This window comes from Adiantum capillus-veneris, chromosome 23 (assembly GCF_014529385.1).
Source record: "Adiantum capillus-veneris isolate H3 chromosome 23, ASM1452938v2, whole genome shotgun sequence".
NCBI classification, from domain to species: domain Eukaryota; kingdom Viridiplantae; phylum Streptophyta; class Polypodiopsida; order Polypodiales; family Pteridaceae; genus Adiantum; species Adiantum capillus-veneris.
Window position 1 is genome coordinate 113,025,460 of NC_140953.1, and position 21,303 is coordinate 113,046,762.

The following is a 21,303-nucleotide window of genomic DNA, read 5'->3' on the forward strand; positions in this document are numbered from 1 at the left end:
CTAAACCAACCCCCACTCACCCGAGGCAGAAGGATGACCTTCGGGAGCGTGTGGGTATCTCTGACCAAAACTAGAACTGAAGGGATGCCAACCGCCTTGGCAGCTACTGATGCTGCCGTACGAGGTGTCTCTAGGACAGTTCCGATGGCGGAGCCAATCCTGGAGAGAAGTGGAAGGTACTCCCTCCGTAAACCCGGAAAGCAGACTGAGATGGGGATGTCCGCCTCCTCTACTAGCACATCCGAAGACGGGTCAAAACCATGTCGCCACTGTCGAAAGTGGGCGCGTGATGCTCGGATGGCCAATGGACTCATAGCTATGACCTTGGAGGCCATCTCGGAAGTCTCGAACTCAATCTGGTAGTACCCCCGTCCGAGAATCTGGACATCCAAGATCTTGCCCACCTCTGCGAGGAGGTGGGCCTGGAGAAGGTCTCGCAGCTCTCCTCTTCTGGGACGAGTGCCGAGAACCTTGCAGATGACAGAAGTCGCCTGCAAGCGTTCTACCTCTGTGGCAAGGCTCGCTTGCTCTGCCGGCGTAAGAGCAAGTCGAATGGTGGGCTCAGCGGGGTCGGGCGAGGGGGCTTCAGGCGAGTCCCTCTGAGGTGAAGCTGGAGCCTCCATCTGTGTCTACTGCTGAGTCGAAGAAGCGGGCGGCGAAGAAGAAACCTGCAAACAAGTCAGCCAGGCACTTTTCCGAAGAGAGAGTGCTGCCGAGCCAGGTGCAGAGGGCCTTCGGGAGCGAAGAGGATGGGGGGGGGGGGGGGGGGGGGGTGATGAGGAGACAGCGAGGGCGAAGAGGGCAGTTGTGCAATGTGCGGGTGCACAAGCAGCAACGAGCGGGGGGGATGGAGCGGGGAAGGCAGAGCGAGAGGAGGGCAGCGGGCTGCGGCAGCCAAAGGGCAGCGCACAAACAGCTAATGGGGCAGCGGGCTGCGGCAGCTAATGGGGCAGCGCGCGCAGATAGAGGGGGGCAGCGGGTGGGTTGAGTGGCAGTGCGCAGGGGCTGAAGGGGGTGGGGGGGCAGCGAAGGGGCAGCGGGGGGAGGGAGGGGGGGGGAGGAGAGCGATGGCGCAACAGCAAAAGGGGGGGGGGCGAGCAGCAGTAGCGAGCAACTCCTCATTATCATTCATGAGTGAATTATGTGTCATGCCTATGAAAAGGGATCACACAAGGACGGTGACTAAAATACAGGAAAGCATCATGAATGAAACACTCGAACAATGCATGCTGGCTAATCATTCGAACACATAATACTTTTTGTGGGGGTTCTTTGGACCTCGACTCGAGAGCCAAGATCGGGTCTTTGTGATCAATCAAATCTGCAATGAGGTTAGCTTCACTAGACAAAGTATCAACTAAACCATCATCCTTGTGAACAATCACAGCTTCTTCCTGCAAATCAACATGCTCGTGAATAATCACATCTTGATTATGCAAATCATCATGCTCGTGAATAATCACATCTTGATCATGCAAATCATCATGCTTATCATTATCATGCAAATCGTGTGTGTCATTCTTTGGAAAAGACGTGATTGAGAGAGTCTCCGTTTCCGGATTCTTTGCAATCTTCGCGTGCACATTAGAAATGAGAGATGAAAAATGAACAACTTGCTCCACGAATGACAAGGGGAGAGTCACTTTTGGCATTGAAAGTGAACGTATTTTCCGCCCAATTAATGAGAGGGTTATGCTCACGAAACCATCGAATGCCCAAAAGCATATCACATCTTGAAAGAGGAGAGACTACAAATTTTCTGCGGAAAGACACTTGTTGAACAGTGAACAAAACATCAAGGCACTCTTGCGTGATGAGAGAGTCCATACTGGGAAAGAAGCCTGACACCTCGAAAGGAGATGTCTTGCGAACCTCCAAGCGGGCTCTTTTGACAAGAGAGTCACTAATCAAATCATGCATGCTGCCTGGGTCAAACAATATGACAAAACGCTGACCCTTCACATGACCATAACACTTAATGAGAGACACTTATCAATGGGAGGATCATGAGAGACTTGGGTCGCACTCGTGTTCTCATTTATTGCATTGACAGAGAAAGTGGGTTTTGTGGGTTCTTTAGAGTCATTAGATTCAAGCTTAGGACATGTTCTTTTTATGTGACCCTTGATGTGACAATGAAAACAACGACCTTCCTTAAAATAAATGCTTTGTTCTTCCGACGTGATGTATCCTCCTAAAATTCTTTGTTCTGCCTTTTCATATGGAGTGAGCTTAGGTTTAGCAATTGTGTTAGCTTTACCCTTAGGTACATTTGGAGAGTTCTTTTCTGAGATACTATTGGAAGATTGGTTAGAAGAGTTACCGTTCTTACCAGTCTTACCGGTTTTACCGTTCTCAGGGTTCTGAGAAGTCTGAGAGGTACTTGTGGAAGTCTTGTTTTCCTTACGCTTTCCCTTGTTGTGCTTCATCTCCTATGCTAGAGCAATCGCTACCGCCTTGTTGAGATCGATTTGGTCGAGGACTTCGACACCTAATCTAATATAGTCGTCCAACCCGAAAATGAAAGCCTCCTTGCGCTCATCATCCGATTTGCGTAATTGGGTGCCGAGCTGCAAAACACGATTAGAGAAAAACATAACTGGCATACCATTTTGCTTGAGACTACGCCAATCGTCTTTCAACCGTTGTCGAGAAATTTGTGGTCTTGCCAGGAAAGCACCGGGCTTATGGCTGTGAGAGTTTGTGAGAGAACTCAACAAAAACTATATGAAGGAGTTAAACCATAGATGCCATGAAGACTAGGGTTTGGAAAGAAGTGCAATCAAAGAAGACTCACTCTTTCTCTCTTGCACTCACACACACAAAAAAAGAACACAAAAGAGAATGTCAAAACAATACGAAAATGAAAACATCAAGGCTATGGTCATATCGTATCATGGGTAATATGAAAGGGTTAATAGATGAGTTAATGGCATTCAATCTTGACTGACCAAATAGGTTACGAATTGTTCTTTAGAATTGTAGTTTTGTGCTTACCATGATATATATATTTTGTCTAGTGATTGGGATTAATTGTGTGTACAAATCCTCTTGGTTCATAGCAAGATAACTACGCTTACATCAAAAGAAAAGTTATAGTCTATGAGAGGTAGTATGATGGGATCCGGTGATAGAAGTATTTCATTAAGCCTTTCTGGGCCAAAGAGAAACACTATACGTTGTTGAAAGTGTATTTTTCGGCTAATCCATACGTTAATTCTAATAGATCGTACAGAGTGAAAGCGATAGAAATGATCATCATGTGGATTATTCATCTAGGATAGTATGTGAGAAATGTAGATATGAGAGAAGTGAAGAGATGAGAAGTTTTCCCTCCCAAGTCCTATTCTTGTCCGTAGGCAATAAGGATACTGCGGGGAGAGATGTACCTGTAGAAAAGAGAACCTAGAATTTGCAGAGGATGAATTACTAAGAATGAGAGAGATAGGTTTGGTTAAGGAGATGAAATTAGATACATATATATATATATATATATATATATATATATATATATATATATATATATATATATATATGTCGGATTAGAGATGAAAAAGAAAACAACAAGAAATCAAGAAAACATCAATGTAGAACACATCTTACTTGACAAACCCTTCGGCACCATTATTGATGGAGAGAGAAGAAGAGGAGAGCACTCCACTTTGATTGATACGCCAAGTACAACACCTTCTTTGATTAGAGTTGATCTTCCAAGGATAGCGTACAAGAATGGGTAGTCTTCCTCTAGGAGAAAGTGTAGGCTTGGGCTTATGTTAATGAGAATTTGCTAAAATAGGGAAAATAGGTCTATGCATCATAAAAATGCTCATGATGGGTTCTGATGGGAATTTGATGATCATGCTGTGTGCAACCAGAGGATATGCATCTAATCTAAGTGCCTGGACATGCGTGGTTTGCGAACAGACTCACAAAAGTGCCAGAACACTTCCTAATCTAGACTGATTGAACTGAACCCAACCCATGTCATAAAGTAGCTTGTCCACGTACACATAGGGGTAGATGTGCACGTGACATGGTAGCAGTACTGATTTCCACAATATGTGCTGGCATGTTGACGTGGCTACTGTACGGAATTTTGCAAATTACGTTGCTTGCTTTTTATGGCAGATTTTAAACCAGATGCTTTTGGGACTATTTGCTTTTGAGTTGTCGTGACAGATATCCTAACTTGGGGTGCCCAAGCGTGTGACACCATCGCTGTCTATCATTGCGGTCATTGAGATCTGTGTTTTTCAACCTACTTTGTGGGAGAGATCTCCTGCGTTTTGTTAGATTTACACCACTCTGCTGCTTCACAGGTCTAGGGCATGCATGTACGGCTAGTGTGCCTCCGGGTTGGCCACCCATAGCATATGCATATAGGCTGCACTTTGTCTGACCGCCCTGGTTTGGGGCGGCTGCCCGCCCAATATGAGCTCCCTTGGGCACCTAGATATGGAGCCAGGGGGGTACCCATTTCATACGTTGTATTTGCAGGTCTTGTGGTTGATGGTAGGCATGGGGTGCTGATCGGCTCCCCTCTCACACCTTGCGTCTCTCTCTCTCTCACGCTTCCGCACACGCACACATAGTATCAGCAGCTTCAGGCTCTGTCGTGTTCTAAGGCGCATCTCCGCATCAGGTACCTCCTCCCATGGGCGGGATTAGCCAGCGTTTACAACAGACTTATCCCCCGACCTGGGCAGTAGGACACTCCCAGCTCATTCACATTGAGAGCCACACCGAGATGCGGTTTGGTGGTGTTGTTGGCGCGGATTCTATTTTTGGTCGACATTGGAGAATTGGAGGCAAGAGATATATGCAACACGGCGCAGACAGATTGGTGTGGCCTTTCCTCTTCACATAGGATCTTCCCAGTGCAGACAGCTTAGTCTGGCTTCCCTACTTCTACAGGATGATCACAATGCAAACAGCCTGGTCTGAGCACACCTCTTCTCAAAGGCCCTTCACAGCGCAGACTGTTGAGTCTGGCTTTCCCTTCATCTTGGATTACCCTACTTGTCACAACTTGATGACCCAAGACATTAAAGTGTTCCAACTTATGGACATTGGCTGAGGCGGGGGCCTGGGGACATAAAGCAAACTAAAAGAGCGCATTGCCCAACTGTATGTACTACGGACGCCGTAATTCACGTTGGCTGTTGACGTGGCAAAGCGTACGGATTTCCGTGATTTGCACTAACAGCGCGGACTGTTAGAGTTCATATTCCTTTTCGGTGGTAGCTCCGGTATCTCCCAGGAGCAGATTAGGAAGTGAGGGCTGTTTTGTGGCTGTGCCCGGACAGTGTGAGGTTGTTCACTCATGTCGGGTCATGTCTAGCCATGTCTAGCTCGGGTTTTGGATCTGTTCCATGGTCACTAGGCTCCTGGAGGCCTGGGATATTTATTAGGTGCCCTCCCCTATTTATTCTTTCAGTTTTCCCCTCTTGCCAAGGTCGTGGGGCTGGGACCTTGGATCAGGCAGCTTCTTGGGAGAGCTATATAGGCAGGCAGGGGGGGTCACTTCCTAGCATTGCAGATCAGCCCCAGTCAGGGGCGCCCTTCCTTGGGCACCCCAACGGGTAGGCTGGCGTTCTTATACATGATGGCAGGCTGGCATTTTCCCTATAGATCAGCCAGCGTTTATGCATGGATCGGCCAGCGTTTGTCATGCACAGCAGTCTAGCCCCAGAGTTTTTCTCTTGGGCAGCACATCATGGGCAGCAGGTTGGTTCCCTAGCGTTTTTCCCCTCAGAGCATCTACACGGAGATGATGTGATCGCCATGTTGCAGAGCACCACAATAGAGGTGTAGGCACATGAAAGGAGTTTCCATGCTCTCTACACGAGACATGTTCACCGCTTCTCTCCAAATCAGTTCTCTTGCTAGGAAGAGATCCTGTTAGAGCCTCGGTTCCACAGGAGGCTAGGGCAGCCTATGACGAGACCGTGACAGTGGTCTCGTGTGCAGGAGCAGTTGGCAGTCATTTCAGCATGAGCAGTTTCTACCACGTGAACCACCTCTTATAGGTCATTTATTTATAAGTGATGTTTGGAATTCTTTTTAGAAATTGTGGGTTTGTTGGGAAGCTTGCCCGACCCAGCATATAATTCCTATAAATGAAGACCTGGCGCTTGCAGAATCAGGTAGAGGAGCAGAGGCCACTGAGCGGCAGTTCGAGCCTCTCAAGTACCCTAACGTTTTCAGTCTTCAGCACTAGCGTTTTTGCATCAGCATTTAGCCCATCCCGTTGCGGCAGATTCTCGCTGCAATCAGCCGGCCATCATCAGCAGGTTAGTGTTTTCACAATTCACCCATTCTCTGCAGCAGATCAGCATTTTCAGATTCAGCCATTGTCGTCGCCGTCGTCGTCGCGGAAAGTCACCATTTTTAGCCTACAGCCAGTGATCAGTTTTCAGCCATCAAGCACCCTAGCGTGTTGCAGATTTTAGCCTAGCCTCGTCATTGGTTGTAGTCCTTAGCCATCGACATCGCTAGCGGATTCCGGCATTTAGCCGTAGCATCGTCGTTGACATCATCGTCGTCGTCATAGACCCATCAGTACCTCGTTGTCGACATCATCGTCGTCGACATAGACCCCATCAGTACCTTGTCGTCGACATCATTGTCTTTGTGTCACAAGACGAGCACCACGTGTCAATAGAAAAGAACAGACTGAACAAACTTTTAGCACTTAACAACTGAAACTGAAAGAGAAAGCACACTCGACACGGAGTGGCGGAATTCCACCCCAGAGTGTATTGGCCCCAAACCTCGGCACCCCTTTCGGCATTTATTTATATTTCGACAACTGAGTACAAGCCGGTACTCCATCCTTTGCACCTTCGTCCAGAAGCATGCCAGAGAATGAGCCCATGGCGTCATATTTAAAGGCCCTAGGCCCAAAAGCAGTTTACATGAAAAGCCTTAAACTCAAAAGCATCTGGTGCAAAAGCATGTTGTCCAAAAGCTGCAAGCGCAAATTACTAAAATCCGTACAGTACCAGGTCAGCACCAGTCAGTGCAAATCATGGAAATCTGTACAATTTGCCACATTGGCAGCCAGCGTGAAACGCGGGATTCCGTACAGTCTACCACGTCAGTAGTCAACGTGAAGAATCAAGATGAAGCGCTGGATTCCGTATAGCCTCCACGTTAGCAGTCATCGTGAAACGTGGGATTCAGTACAGTTTGCCACATCATCTTCTTCTACTGCTTCTGCTTGTTAGGGTTTAGGCCCCTTGGCCGGGATCTGTAAGTCGGCTCCGTTCTTCAGTGGCTTGACACGTCAGTAGTTTGTGACACTTTGACATAGAACCTCTCTGTACCTCAGTACCCAGTAGTACCCAGCATAAGAAACGTCAATACCAGTGCCCAACATTAGTAGCATGAGTACCCATTAGCATCAACATCTCAACATTGAGTCATTGAATCAGCATTGTGCAAGAATAAAGAACGTACTCGCTCTGGCAACATAGCAAGGGAGCCCTTGAGGGTTTGGGACCCAGGGTTGTCCTCGTACGGCGTACGGAACGATCCTTATGTTCCGTACCATACAGTACGTTATATACGTTTAGTGCAGGACTCGTGCGGTGCTTTTTTTGAACGTTGCGTAGTCCACGCGTTTGACAGAGTTTGAAAGCCGCCCAATGATTGCATTTTTTGACCGTTTAGCATAGAGGTTGGGAGCCTCTCTCTCTCTCTCTCTCTCTCTCTCTCTCTCTCTCCAATCTTGAGCCTCCATCATCCATGCCACATGCTCTCTCTCTCTCTCTCTCTCTCTCTCTCCCCCTACATCTCTCTTTAACCCTCCTCTCCCTCTTCCCCAAAAATCTATACAAGGCTTGCCCACCCTCTCTTCTTCTCTATCAACTTACAAGTTACCACCTCCCCTATCTCCCTCAAGCTCTCTCCATTCATCAAGCCCCCTACTCCATTAAGCTCTCTGCATCTCCTTCAAGCTCTCCATTATTCCATTAAGCTCCCTTCATCTCCTTCATGCCTTCCCGTCACTCTCCTCACTATCCATCTCCTCACAACTTGTAAGACTTAAGTTGTAAGTACTTAGTACTAAGTACTAACGTCTATGTCATGACTCATAATAGTAAATACATATGATGATTGATCTATCATATTCTAACTTTTGACTTTTGAGTTTGAGAACTTGGTTTAGTGTAGGCTCTAAAGATGAATGTTTCTTTTTTTTGCATTGTACGTTACGTCAACGTGTGTCTAATTTTTTTTAGTTCGATTAGTACCGCACATCATCGTACGTGTATCCGTCGTACGTGACCGTACGTATCAACTATGTTGGGACCCGACATTCAGTGTCTCGTACGTGTATTCGTCGTACGTGACCGTACGTGTCAACTATGTTGGGACCCGACATTCAGTGTCTCTCTCTCTCTCTCTCTCTCGTGTCTCTCTCTTTCTTTCAGTTCAGTTCTTTCAAGTGAAGTAAAGTGTCCCTTGTGTTTGTGTGGAGTACTAGATCGGAGCTAAATTCATAAACACTTCCGCTGCACCTAACATCTTTGGGGTCAATACCTTTGGACGCTGAACTTTGCCGTGGTGTGTTGTCTCTCTCTCTCAGTTTTGTTCAACTCTTTTAGTTTCTCTCGCGTGTGTTGCATTAGATCTTTGTCTTGGGGTGTCGAAGACTATTATAGTGGTATTAGAGCTCAGACGATTCTTCTTATATGGAGGATCCAATCCCTTTACTTGCAACACACATGGATTCTGTCAACAAATCCTGCTAGGAGAAATCTTTTGCACTCGACCATTCGGGAATAGAAGAAAACAACGGGGCTTCCACCAACAAATATCGACCTCCTTCTGATGATTTGGGAGAAGAATATGGTCTGTCACCACATACAACTTATGAAAGAATGGAGATGCACCATCAATAGTAGGTTGACAATTGTGCTTGACAGATGCTTTGGTCCAATGATCCCCAATACGCGAATTTTTTGGCGAAGCATCCACTTGGCGAGGTGCACTCTCGATGGCGTGCCGCCAGCTGTTCGCCTCTCAAGTCGCTTTTAAAGAAGAAACCTACACCGGTAGTACCAAGGCAGAGGATGTACTTAGAGGATGAATTTGATGAAGCTATAGAGCAACGAGTCAAAGAGTCATTGGTTGAGGACAAAAATGTATGAGACGTTTTTGAATCTCCTTCGAGTATGGGGTGGGCTTATTTACTCTCAAGTCAAAATAATTTCAAATCTGTCTGAGATTAACTTGCCTTTTGTGTAGCTTTTCTAGAGAATATACACTTGCGATTCTGGAGCTTGATAAGTAATGTAGAGTTTTTAATGTCTTAATACTTGGGTTTGTGCTTGCAGATTGAGCTCGAGCAGTACTCGACTGGTGCCCATATTGCATCAAGGATGCTTTATATGGTAAAATCTATCGTCTTTTTTTTAAAGAGTTTTATTTGCATTAGCATGTTGATACTAGAGGATATAACATGAGAAAATTTACTTGAAACAGAGTAGTAGGTTCACAATTTTTATTGATTTAAATTTACTAATATGTTTACTCTATTTTTCAAACCTATTTGGTTGTATATTTTACCATTATCTGATTTTAATTATCTGCTTAGTTCTTACTAGCTCCAAAGTCATGGAAGTCTTCTTTTTTTTTTTCAGGCCAACAGCTCTTACAACGACATAGGTGGCAAAGTGGTTGTAGATTTGGGCTGTGGTTGTGGAACTTTAGGTGTGGCAGCCTCATTATTATCAGCAGAGTCTCTCTCTCTCTCTCTCTCTCTCTCTCTCTCTCTCTCTCTCTCATGATGAAATGCGTAACCCTTTAGCCATTGTAAAATGTTTATGTTTCTGAGGTCTCAACTTTATAGGTTTTTCTAGTGTTAGTTACACTTTCGAAGTGCAATGTATGGTCCCTTGAGATTTTCAACAAACGTTGCTCCCATACTTGCCAAGGTTCGAATGGACTTGCATCCATTGCCGTCGACAGGAAACTTGAGACCAAGTTGGTGGAGATGATCAACACCAACAAGAAGACAAACGATAGTGACATCAATGCTATCAACCGAGATATACTTGCAAGATGGATAAGGAGATGGAGGAATGAGAAAAAGAGGAGCGGAGGAAGGGAAAAGGGGAGTGGAGGAAGGAGAGGGAGACAATGCAGGAGGAAATTGATATCCGCAAGGTGGAGATAGCATCGTTGAGGGCCGATGGTCACGAGAGGAAGAGGAAATAGCGGTGGTTGACAAAGACGCCATCAACGAGGAGCTCACAAAGGCAATCACCAAAAGCATTGAAGGGAAGCAACAAGAGATGTGTGGGTGGAGATAGTGAGGAAGAATATCCGTAACAAGGTGTTGCAGGCAAGGAAGGAGGGGAAGAAAGCATTTTACAGAGATGGTCTTGTCATCATTGATGGCCTGTCTATGGATTAGTAGTTTGGGGCCTATGGGACTCTAGCCCACCTACAAAGATTCATATTGTAGTTTGGAACTGCAATGGTTTATTATGGACACAACTTGGATGCCTATAACATGTTATGGAGGGGGGAGACATACTTCTACTTACAACGACATCAGATCCCTGAGAGGGGATTGCCTCAAATTGAGGCTCGCGGAGTACCAGTGGGAGTCTGTCTACGGATAGACCACGAGATGAGGGACTTTGAGAGGCTTGGGAAGAGTGGCGGTATTTTTCCAACGAGGGCTATAGGGACGCGTTGGAGTGATGGCTTAGGATACAGAGGCTTGCTACATGTGGCTTTGCCTATAACTTTCCTTGACTAGAGTGCTCTATATTGCGCTTTGCTAGCTCTCTCGATCAAGATCATCAAATGCTAGCACAAAGGAGGCGACTAGAGAGGACAAGGAGATGGGGCCATCACCATACACATGCTTGTCTGAAGAGATCATGTACTACTTCTGTCAAAGTACAGCAGAAGGTGTGGTGACACAGAATCTACCATCAAGGGTTCTGTGTGACAAAATTGAAGCAGAGCAAGGTCAGCCCCTCCGTTGAGCATCACTTTGTGCCTGTGCTATAGTCCATTAGGAAGACACTTTGCCATTGGTCCTCATAGTACCCCATGGGCAGCCAGCCTATCAGTACCATCAGCCTTGCGTTTTTCCCTCAAGCACCAGCGTTTTCATGAGGAAGTACCCCATCAGCCCAGCGTTTTTGCATTCCTCGACATCCCGCCGCAGATCAGCCCTAGCATTAGCCTTCCAGCCTCAGCAGCAGATTTCAGCCCTAGCGTTTTTGCATCAGCAAATCAGCATCAGATTTCAGCCCATAGGCTCTCCAGAAGTCGCAGATTCAAGCATCAGTAGGAAGATCCCATCAGCATCTCAGCACTTAGGACCATTGTATCAACATTTGTGCAATCTAAAGCAAATACCTCTCTAGCGATAGAGAGGGGGATTTGGGCCCATCCGTTGTTAGTCTTCTTCTTTGTCTATCACTCATAGAACCTTCACTCATATTATCATTTTCTCTTCTCTCTTGTCCTTGCAACGTCTCTCTCATGAAGTTAAAGGAATTCTTTCATGAAGTCAAAGGAACTTTGTCATGAAGTAAAAGGAACCTTGACGCACTGAGTACTCATCCTGAGTTATCACCATAAATCACTTCCGCGAATTTCTAGCAAGGATAAGCCAAGAAATTTGTGGTATGGACTCTAGAAAGCGGTCCAAATCTCTTTTGGAACAAGAAATGGAAACGTCCTTCACCTCATAATGAGCAGGATAGTGGCAGATGAAATGCCCCTTAGTCTCTAGTGCCAGCCTGTACATGCGTGCTTCTTTGGAGGCACTTCACTCTCTCTCCCAACCTTTATCTCCAACTGGTGCAAGGAGGTGTGTATCTGACCAATGCTGCATCTAAGCCCCTGTGACAGATGCGTGTCCAAATTTACAGTAGACAATGTTACGAAAAAGGACTTCCAGCTGGTTAAAGCAATGTATTTGCAGATATTTTGAAAAATACTGTCAGACCAAGCCACAGAACTTCAGTCTGTCTACGAATGGTAATACTCTCCTTTATGATATGGCGCATCACATGATAACTGGAACAAATATTTTTTCTTGAGAGCTCAGCATTGACCACTGCTTATGAAGTCAGATCTACTGAGACTGAATTTGTCATTTGCCTGAGATATAAATGGAGTCCTAGCATCGAATGTCTGTTTTTTTTTTGATTGCAGCCATGTTATAGGAATTGACATTGATGCTGAAGCTTTAGATGTCGCTAGAGTTAACTCTGAAGAGTTTGAGGTACAACTTGTCATAAATCTTTCAACCCACATTTTTGGTGCAGAGTGGGCTTCTAACTCAGAGTGATCATTGTTTCAACTGATAGGGAACTATAGATTTCATTCAAGGCAATGTGGCTGATTGCAAGCTTAAAGGTAACAATTTGTGATGCTTCATTTTAAAGAGCACACTAACGAGGAAGTTTGCATGAAAATGTACTAGCACGGTTGTGTAACAGTGTGTTTATTGTGAAAAATGGAAATCATAAAGAAAGCAGTGGAATGAATGGCCTATAACAGGACATTTCTAGTCAATGTTGATCAAAGTACCAGCTGTCATATTTGCCAAGTGCCTTCTGTCCTAGTTCTCACGATAGAAGAATGTAGAAACATGGATTTCAAGGGTTACTGAGATCTTGTGTGGATAGTGGAAGGTGTTGATCATTTTCCTGTCTTGCTCTTCACTTGGTTTCTTCCTTTTTCTCACCATGCCTTGACGCTACTAAAATGGGAGAAACTTAGTTTGCATTTTGAAGAAAAGAATTATGTGATTTATTTGTAGCTCCAAGAGCAGGGGATGTAGTTCTTGATGTTCTAGAACTATGAAAGAGGTTGATTGAAACACTCACACACACCATTGGGACCTTAGGGAACTGCAACTTTATTAGTAATTTAATAGATTTTAGTAATTTAAGCATAACCTTTTTATATGATGGAAGAACTTCATGAAACTGATTGATTATGGACTTCAGATGAAAGAAAACTTTGAGATCTGTCTTTGACTTCAAAAGTCTAAAACTAGAAAATTCTCTTCCCTTCAGAATAGTTTTTTTTTTTTTTTTTTTTGCATTTAATAACAATTTATAGCTCAACATGGATTAGTGTTAAACGTAGTCCGTCTTTACGGAGATATATATATGTCACAGATGGATATAGAGATTTTTGAAAGCAATTTGATCTTGGTGAAAACTTGATTGACCTATCATTGAGCTAATTTAAAAAAATCTTGTGCATCTCGACAAATTAGTTTCTGGGAATTGTCATAGAAACACACATTTAGTATTTAGTCTTTCAGCATTTTTCTTGCTTCTTTTGCTTTACAACTCATATTATGTGTTGGGCACATTCCCTTGATAGGGTTTACTTTTGGAGCTTTTGAAAATATCAAAGGATTTCTACAAAAGTCTGTAAAAGCCACATATGTGGCATTTTTTCCTCTACTTGATGTCTAGGCTGAAATCAAAGTTAGCAAACACATTTTGCTTTACGATTTGCTAGTCGATCGGATGTTCACAGGCTAAGTCTGAATGTGTTTTATTCAGGGTGGAAAGTCGACACTGTTGTCATGAATCCTCCATTCGGCACAAGGCTCAACATGGATTAGTGCTAAACGTAGTCCGTCTTTACGTAGATAAATATATGTCACAGATGTATATAGAGATTTTTGTAAGCAATTTGATCTTGGTGAAAACTTGATTGACCTATCATTGAGCTAATTTAAAAAAATCTTGTGCATCTCGACAAATTAGTTTCTGGGAATTGTCATAGAAACACACATTTAATATTTAGTCTTTCAGCATTTTTCTTGCTTCTTTTGCTTTACAACTCATATTATGTGTTGGGCACATTCCCTTGATAGGGTTTACTTTTGGAGCTCTTGAAAATATCAAAGGATTTCTACAAAAGTCTGTAAAAGCCACATATGTGGCATTTTTTCCTCTACTTGATGTCTAGGCTGAAATCAAAGTTAGCAAACACATTTTGCTTTACAATTTTTCTAGTCGATCGGATATTCACAGGCTAAGTCTGAATGTGTTTTATTCAGGGTGGAAAGTCGACACTGTTGTCATGAATCCTCCATTCGGCACAAGAAAGAAGGGGGCTGATATGATGTTTCTATCCTCTGCATGCCAGGTTTTAAAGTTATTTCCTGTTGGTCAACAATCATCTTTGTCAAAGATTAAGCTACTTTACGAAAAGGACAGCAAGATTGGTCGATCCTTTGTGTCAAGTTGCAACTCAGTCCACATTTCCATAATGCTATTGAGATTGTATCAAACACTAAGTACTCATCGAGAGGGTAAATTTGCAACAATAGTTTGGCAACTTCTTGGCCTAACGTTCTATTATGATGCAATGCAAACTTGTGTACAGTATTTATCAACTGAGATAATCTGTACATACTGTTAGGGTAAAATGCTTTCTTTACTCGGAATGGGGGGATGCCACCCTAAAACAGTTCATTTCTTGTAAAGAACTTTTTTTTTCCGAGAAAAAGATCCTCCCATTAGTTAATAAAACTACGCATAGTGCTACAAACCACCTCTACTAAAGAGGGCTACATCAAAAGCGTGGGGAGACTCTCCCAGTAAGGAAACAAAGTATGTACAATGAGGGCTAGATCACAAGATGAGAGGAATAAGTCACACTGGTGGCCGGGAGTGCCGTCTAGGCACACCCAGGACCATGGTGAAGAAAGGCCTTTGGCGCCAGAGTCGTAGGAAAGCCTCTCTGCACTCCCACCTGCGGGCGGAGTTGCCCTGAAGTCTCTCAAACTGACCCTTGAGAGTGTGAATCAGTTCCAGCCAAAAATCACGAACAGTCTCTGCCCCGGTGGCACAGCGAGCCTTGAAGATGCGGAAGCAACGGGCCCGTCAGATGAACCATAGTGTCAGGCCACATACGAGCTCCCAACACAACTCTCTATCACTGCACCACTCCTGGGGGTAAGCTTTGTGGCAAGCTGGAGTGTAGGTCGACCCCCCTGGATCACTATCTTCTTGCTGGTGGAAGCCAACTCAAAATGGAGCGCAGGGCCCGTGAGAGTGGACTTGGCTGCAAAACCAAGTGTACTGTCGAGCGGTGGAAAGAGCTAGCATCAGCCGAAGAGCCCAAAGCCAAACCTGCTGTGCCATGGGACAGTCCCACAGATAGTGACACTGACTCTCCAAAGGACAGCCACAAGCTGCACAGGCTGCCAAGAAGCCAGTGTGTACTAGCCAACTCCCAACTGCTATAGCTCTGTGTGCAACTAGCCACTGGCATAGTAACTCTCCTTGGCTGCCTGCAGTCCCATAGCCACTCCCAAAAATCTGACAAGAACTCAATTGTGAGACCCTCCTCCTGCCAATGAAGTGCTGCAGCAGGACGAGCCTCTCTCCATGCTGCCAGTAATTGACGCCCGAGGCGAACTGTGTACTGGAAAAAGGGAGTCCAAGGGCGATCGACTGAAGAGAAGGGATCCCGCCAGAACCACTATCTAGAGTCCTAGTGTACTCGTGCCAGAGGGTAGCTCTCCCAAGCCCAAATCCGGCAGTGGCTTGTCTCAAGATCTGCTGGGTCAGGATCTATGACACAGGTCTCCCACAGATGCCCACAACTCGTATCCTCTGAAAGCAACACTCTGCAACCTGTGGAGCCTTAGCTGAGACTCTGTGAAGGCGACTCCCTCCTTGAACCTCAAAGAACATGTGGGGTACAGACTCTGAGCAAGCTCGAGCTGCAATGAGGACGTTCAGTCGCGTGAAGGCCCCCATCCATCTGGGAGCTACTGCCTCTAGAGGGGTGAGCCACTCAGCTGGTAAAGCCTCTGCAATATTCTGACACATGCTTTGTACCCCCCTCATGCCTCGTAGTTGGATGCTCTGAACCTCCTCGGACAAACTTGAAAACTGTAGTTAGTCGGCGAGAGTGCGGGCCCTCTGCATGGGACCCCAAGAAACATGAGGCCTACTACCAACGAGGCGGTCTCTTTGAGTGCTAACCATGGGGTTCCAAACAAGAGGCTGCCTCAAGGGTTCCTCCGTGCAAGCGGGCTGATGCTGCTCCAGGCCACTCCCCAACTGCTCTCAAGACCTAAGCAGGCTCGCAGCAACTCTGTCCTCCAACCTCCTGCTCAGACCAACTCTGCGCATCTCTGTAAACATCCACCTGATGGACGGACTCCAAGGGCCGCCCTGTCACAAAGTGATGACATGACCACCCAGACAAGCAAAATGATTTTATAAGTTAATCCAACTTATGGGGTTCCGTCCGATGGGGCCCAAATGACATAAAGAAGAAATAAAAACCCTAGCTCTGGCTGTTGACGTAGCAGTTTGTACGGACGTTCGAAACACGCGTTGGATGGTGACGTGGCAAGATTGTACGGATTTTTCGTAAACTGTGTTGATGTGCTGACGTGGTACGGTGGTAGGCTGTACAGATTTCTTGAATCTACTCTGGCTGCTTTTGGGAGTCCCCAATGCTAGCTTTTGAGAGCAGATGCTCTTGGGTTTAGTGCTTTTGCTTTTGGGGCTCTGTTTTTGAGCACCCCTTGTAAGTTTATAAGAGCCCCGGGGACCTCACTCTACAGAGCATTTGGACGTAGAGTCTGAGAGCAGAGGTCCCTCTGGAGTTGTACTTTGCAATGATTAACGATAAAGAAATACGGAAAGGGGTGCTAGAATTTGGGGCCAATAGCTCTGGGCACGGAACTACGCTGGGCCGTGTTGACTCTCTCTCTCTCTCTCTCTCTCTCTCTCTCTTAAAGTGCAATGATTTTGACGTTTCTGTTCATGTGTTGCTATTGATTTCTTGCTTGGAGTGTCCAAGCCTATTACACGCCCGCATGAGGGACTTGAGCTCTAAGCATGAGCAACAACTTCTTTCAGGGCTCCTCCCATGGAAGAAGTCCTCTGACCACAAACTTCCCAAGGAGGGCTCTGCTCTGCTGTGCCACCTGAGAACATGGTAAGGTGATGATCTACCAGGTCACTTTGGCCCGGGCTAACAGGGTGTTGCACCCTGACCATAGAAAGTTCCTAATCACCCTCCCTAGCTGGCCGATACTAGAGCTCAAGAAGATCCAGCAAGACGTGATGTACCACATAGTAGCCAACAACACCTGGTTGGCCACTACAACTCTGCCTGCCAAAGAGAGCCGTGCCAAGCTTCGGTGAAGCAGCTTCCTCCTAATGGACAGGAGGAGGGGAGCAATCTGCTGCTCAGGAGACAAGTCCAAGCCAACCTGACAACTTGGATAGTGTACTGGAGTCCATGGGGAATCCACCTGAAGCCCTCACACGGTTAAACCGGCCCGTGGGGGGGCGGTAGGCGTTGGCTTTCACCCAAAGGAACTTCACGAATAAGCCTGTGATTGGAATTCAACACTTCAAGACAAACCACGGCTTGGCAGCTAGAGCGCTACCGAGCAGACAACGACACCCTGTTGGCCCCTTTCGGTATTTCTTTATTCTTATTATACTTGAGAAAAACCTGTAAACTTCCACAAGATGTCCCACTTTTATCGGGTTGAAATTCCTCTACTCCAACCCGATTTCGGCAACATAACCATAGTAGAAGTCTCCACGGACAAAATCCCAAGCAAACATAGACTTTTCACGCACTTTAGAGCTCTTTGCAAAACCTGGCGAGTAATTTCAGCTCACTGAATTCTCTGTTTTGCGCTCCGATCTGCGTGCAGATCACTTTTCTGGGTAGCCCTCGAGCTCTCGCACGTGCAGGGTCACTTGCCCCTTGAATTAGACGAGATTCCTCGCGGGAAATCTCTCTAAAATGGCCTGTACAAGCACCCAATGCTTTCCCGAGACTCCCTTGACAAATAAACGATCCGAACTCTTGCACCTAGCCCTCCTAGCCCTCACCAAGCTGTCCAAACCTGTCCATGGCTGTAATTGCAGGTTTTTGACCCAATTTTGCTAGCATATCGGCGCAAATATCCCTGTAGGTCAAAAGTACACGTCAAGGACACTTTCCCTTGCGGTATGGAAGCTTTCCAGTGAGCTGTAGGTCAATTTCAGCGTACTGTAATTTAGTGTTTTGCCACTGTTTGGTGCCTACTGCCCTGTACACGCATCACAAGGCCTTTTTTCGAGGCTCCTCTGGCGATTCCCTGCAGTTTAGGTGCGAAACCCTAAACCTGCAGAAAAACACAGCAGGCTGTAATTCACTGTTTGGGACCGTTTCGAGCGGAGCGAGCACGCCTACGCGTGTCTCAGGTGCTCCCGCACGCAATGGGACAGTTCCCCTGTAAATCGGACGAGTTTTCACGCGAGAGAACTCTCCGTTTTCGCATTCCTTCACGATGGAACTGTGCGTACTTGAAGGGAATTAGCAGTTAGCTAATCCGGTTCCTGTACAGAAGGCTCTTGCCTTGGCAAACGCGCATAAAACCCCCAGAACTGTACATGGTCATCTGAGAAGCCCAACTAGTGGAGCATTACCATATGTGCAAAGGGGAGAGAGAGATGCGCGAGAACCAGTCATCGCGCTACATAGAGCAAGGGAGAAGGCAAGCTTTCCATTAAAGCTGTGATCACCTGCACCCACTACTCACACACATTGTAGCACACACTTATGGGCTGAAATCAGCCCCCTCTTCATGCAGACTTGACAAGTCAGCCTGGAGCCGCCATGTGCCAATTTGCCTCTTTTGAGTTAATTCCCTAGTACCCACCAACTTATAAGTGTCGCGAGTGGCGTAAATGACTTTGAACTGAGCCTAGACACCCTTTTACTCCTCGGATTCCAGTGCCAATTAGCCCGACCAACTCGTGGTGACCTGCCCTTCCCGACTGCGGGTGAAACTTTCGGCCGTTGGCCGTTTCACATTGGCCACGCAATGTCCGACCATTTGCAACTTCAAAAAGAGGGTCTCAAAAATTAAACAAAAATCATCAGAAAGAAACCAACAACTCAAGTTAGCATTTGCCACGTCCTTGTGACATACCATCCTCTTAAAATCGCAAACGTCCTCGATTGCGTGCCATACATACATGCCACTGATGATCTTGTGTTGTTAGCACTCTTTTATCATCGCATGTATCCGCAAGAAAGATTGTCAAAACATGTGTACAAATGACTTAATGAGACCTTCATACTTTTGTCAAACTGTACACTGTTATTGCACTGAATCCATGAGTACATTTGTTGTGCTAGCTCTATCATTACCCCTTCTTTGCAGACATTGGGTTGGGGCATACATAGGCTATAACCCATAGGCCTCAAGGTAAAGTTGCAATATATTTGGTGACTCTGACAGTTCATGCTTTTCCATCCACTTTGCATGCATAGGTGGATAGTTCTTGAACTTCACCAAGTAGCATCTTTGCAACTTGTCCCTTAACTTTTACGTGTGCAAAAGGCTCTTGCCTCTGAAAACGAGCATAATTCCACAACCTGTGACGTACCATCCACGACCAAGTAAGCTCAAATTTCAAGATGATCTACCGATGCGTCAAAGAATCCAAGCAATCGCTGTGACAAATTGCTGACGTGTCGACCTACTAAAGAACGGAGCTACCGGCCGAGGGGCCTAAACCCTAAGAAGAACAAGCAACAGAGGAAGTGTCACAGAGTGATGACGTGGTTGCCCGAGTGCAGAAAAACCCTAACCCTAATTTCTGCCAGAAACCCTAATTTTGGAAACCCTAACCCTAAAACCTGCAAACCCTAATTTCTGCCAGAAACCCTAATTGCTGCAAACCCTAATTCTGGAAACCCTAACCCTAAAACCTGCAACCCTAATTTCTGCCAAAAACCCTAACCCTAACCCTAAGGCAGCAGACAAATTTCGAAAATTGCGTTGACATGATGACGTGGCAGGCTGTACGGATTTCCGTAAATTGCGCTGGCAGCTTTTGGCATTGCTTTTTGGACCAGAAGCTTTTGAGTTTGAAAGTTTTTCATGTAAACTGCTTTTTGGACCAGAAGCTTTTGAGTTTGAAAGCTTTTCATGTAAACTGCTTTTCAGGCCAAGGGCCTTTAAATATGAGGCTAGGGCTCATTCTCTGGCATGCTTCAGTACGAAGGTGCAGAGTCTGGATTACCGGCTTGTACTGTGTTGATGCAATATAAAGAAATACCGAAAGGGGCGCCAAGGTTTGGGGCCAATACTCTCTGGGGTGGAATTCCGCCACTCTGTGTCGCGTGTCGTCTCTCTCTCTCCATTTCAGTTCAGTTGTTATTTGAAGTGCTTAAAGTTGTTCAGTCTGTTCTTTTCTATTGGCACGTGGTGCCCGCATTTGTGACAGTGGTATCAGAGCATCAGGCGTGTGCTTTTCTGAAAGCATACCGGTCCTACAAAAGAGCAGACAGAGCTTTATTCGAGGATATCTTCGCCCTCCAACCCGGATTAAAGAGCAGACAGAGCTTTATTCGAGGATATCTGCGCCGTCCAACCCAGACCTATTAGCCACTCCCACCCTTACTTCATCGCGCATCGGGCGCGCTCCCGTCTTCACCGCAGTGTCTTACAGGGCATAAGCCAATTAAGATCACTTGCAAGAGAAGGATCCAGATTTGTTTCAAGTCACTGTTTCTTTTTCTCAGAAGCAGTGTCATGCAGATGTTGATGTCTACAGCTACCAAGCAGCATACTCCAAGTACTTGGCAAGCTTTCAAGAAAATATTTGCCCGAAGTTATATGGTTTCTGACATCTTCCTTCGGAGTGCAACTTCTAGCAGAGTGGGGTATCCTAAAATACTTGCCATGGAAACCCTAGCAGATTATAACTTGAAGTTTCTCGACATCTCCCAGTAGATGTCTCTTCACGAGCAGATGAACTTGGAGACCGAGTGCGATTGCTATCTTGGGACTACTATCACCGCCAAAGAAACACTATTTGTCCAAGAGCTGATGGACCATGCTGTGCTGGGCTATGACCTTATGGAATGAACCTAACCCTAATTTTTGGTGCAGGTTTCAGGATGGAAAGTTAGTCGACTTTTCGAGCTCGATTGATGTCGAGATTGCTTTTTAAGTTTGAGTTCTGTTTGAGCTTGTTTGGTGATCCTGTTTGGAATTTGGTTGAAATGGATGGTATCTGTTTTGAACTTGTTTTGGTGCCGATTTGAATTGTTTGACTCTGGTTTGATACTGGTTTCAATGATTGGTGATTTTACTCTTGGGTGGAGAAGTGAGAAATACTGTTTTGGTATTGTTTGAACCTCGGAACGACGCAGGCCGATGCCTGGGGAGTGTTTGGTTGTATGCTTGTAAAATAATTGTTGGTGTGACTCCCGGCCCGGACCTGGATGGTTATGCGGGAGGAGTATTAAGAA

At 45.7% G+C, this 21,303-nt stretch overlaps 1 protein-coding gene across 3 annotated transcripts in view; it reads left to right on the top strand.

Annotated features, from left to right (window-relative positions):
• The window catches only part of LOC147428382 (S-adenosyl-L-methionine-dependent methyltransferases superfamily protein), a 108,922-nt gene that overhangs the window by 24,161 nt on the left and 63,458 nt on the right, over positions 1-21,303 (top strand). For all 3 annotated transcript variants that reach the window (XM_086497228.1, XM_086497227.1, XM_086497229.1), the window contains exons 2-6: positions 9,345-9,401; positions 9,651-9,748; positions 12,193-12,262; positions 12,348-12,396; positions 14,066-14,154. In XM_086497228.1, coding sequence (XP_086353354.1) covers positions 9,345-9,401; positions 9,651-9,748; positions 12,193-12,262; positions 12,348-12,396; positions 14,066-14,154 — 363 coding nt within the window. The remainder of the gene's footprint in view (positions 1-9,344; positions 9,402-9,650; positions 9,749-12,192; positions 12,263-12,347; positions 12,397-14,065; positions 14,155-21,303) is intronic.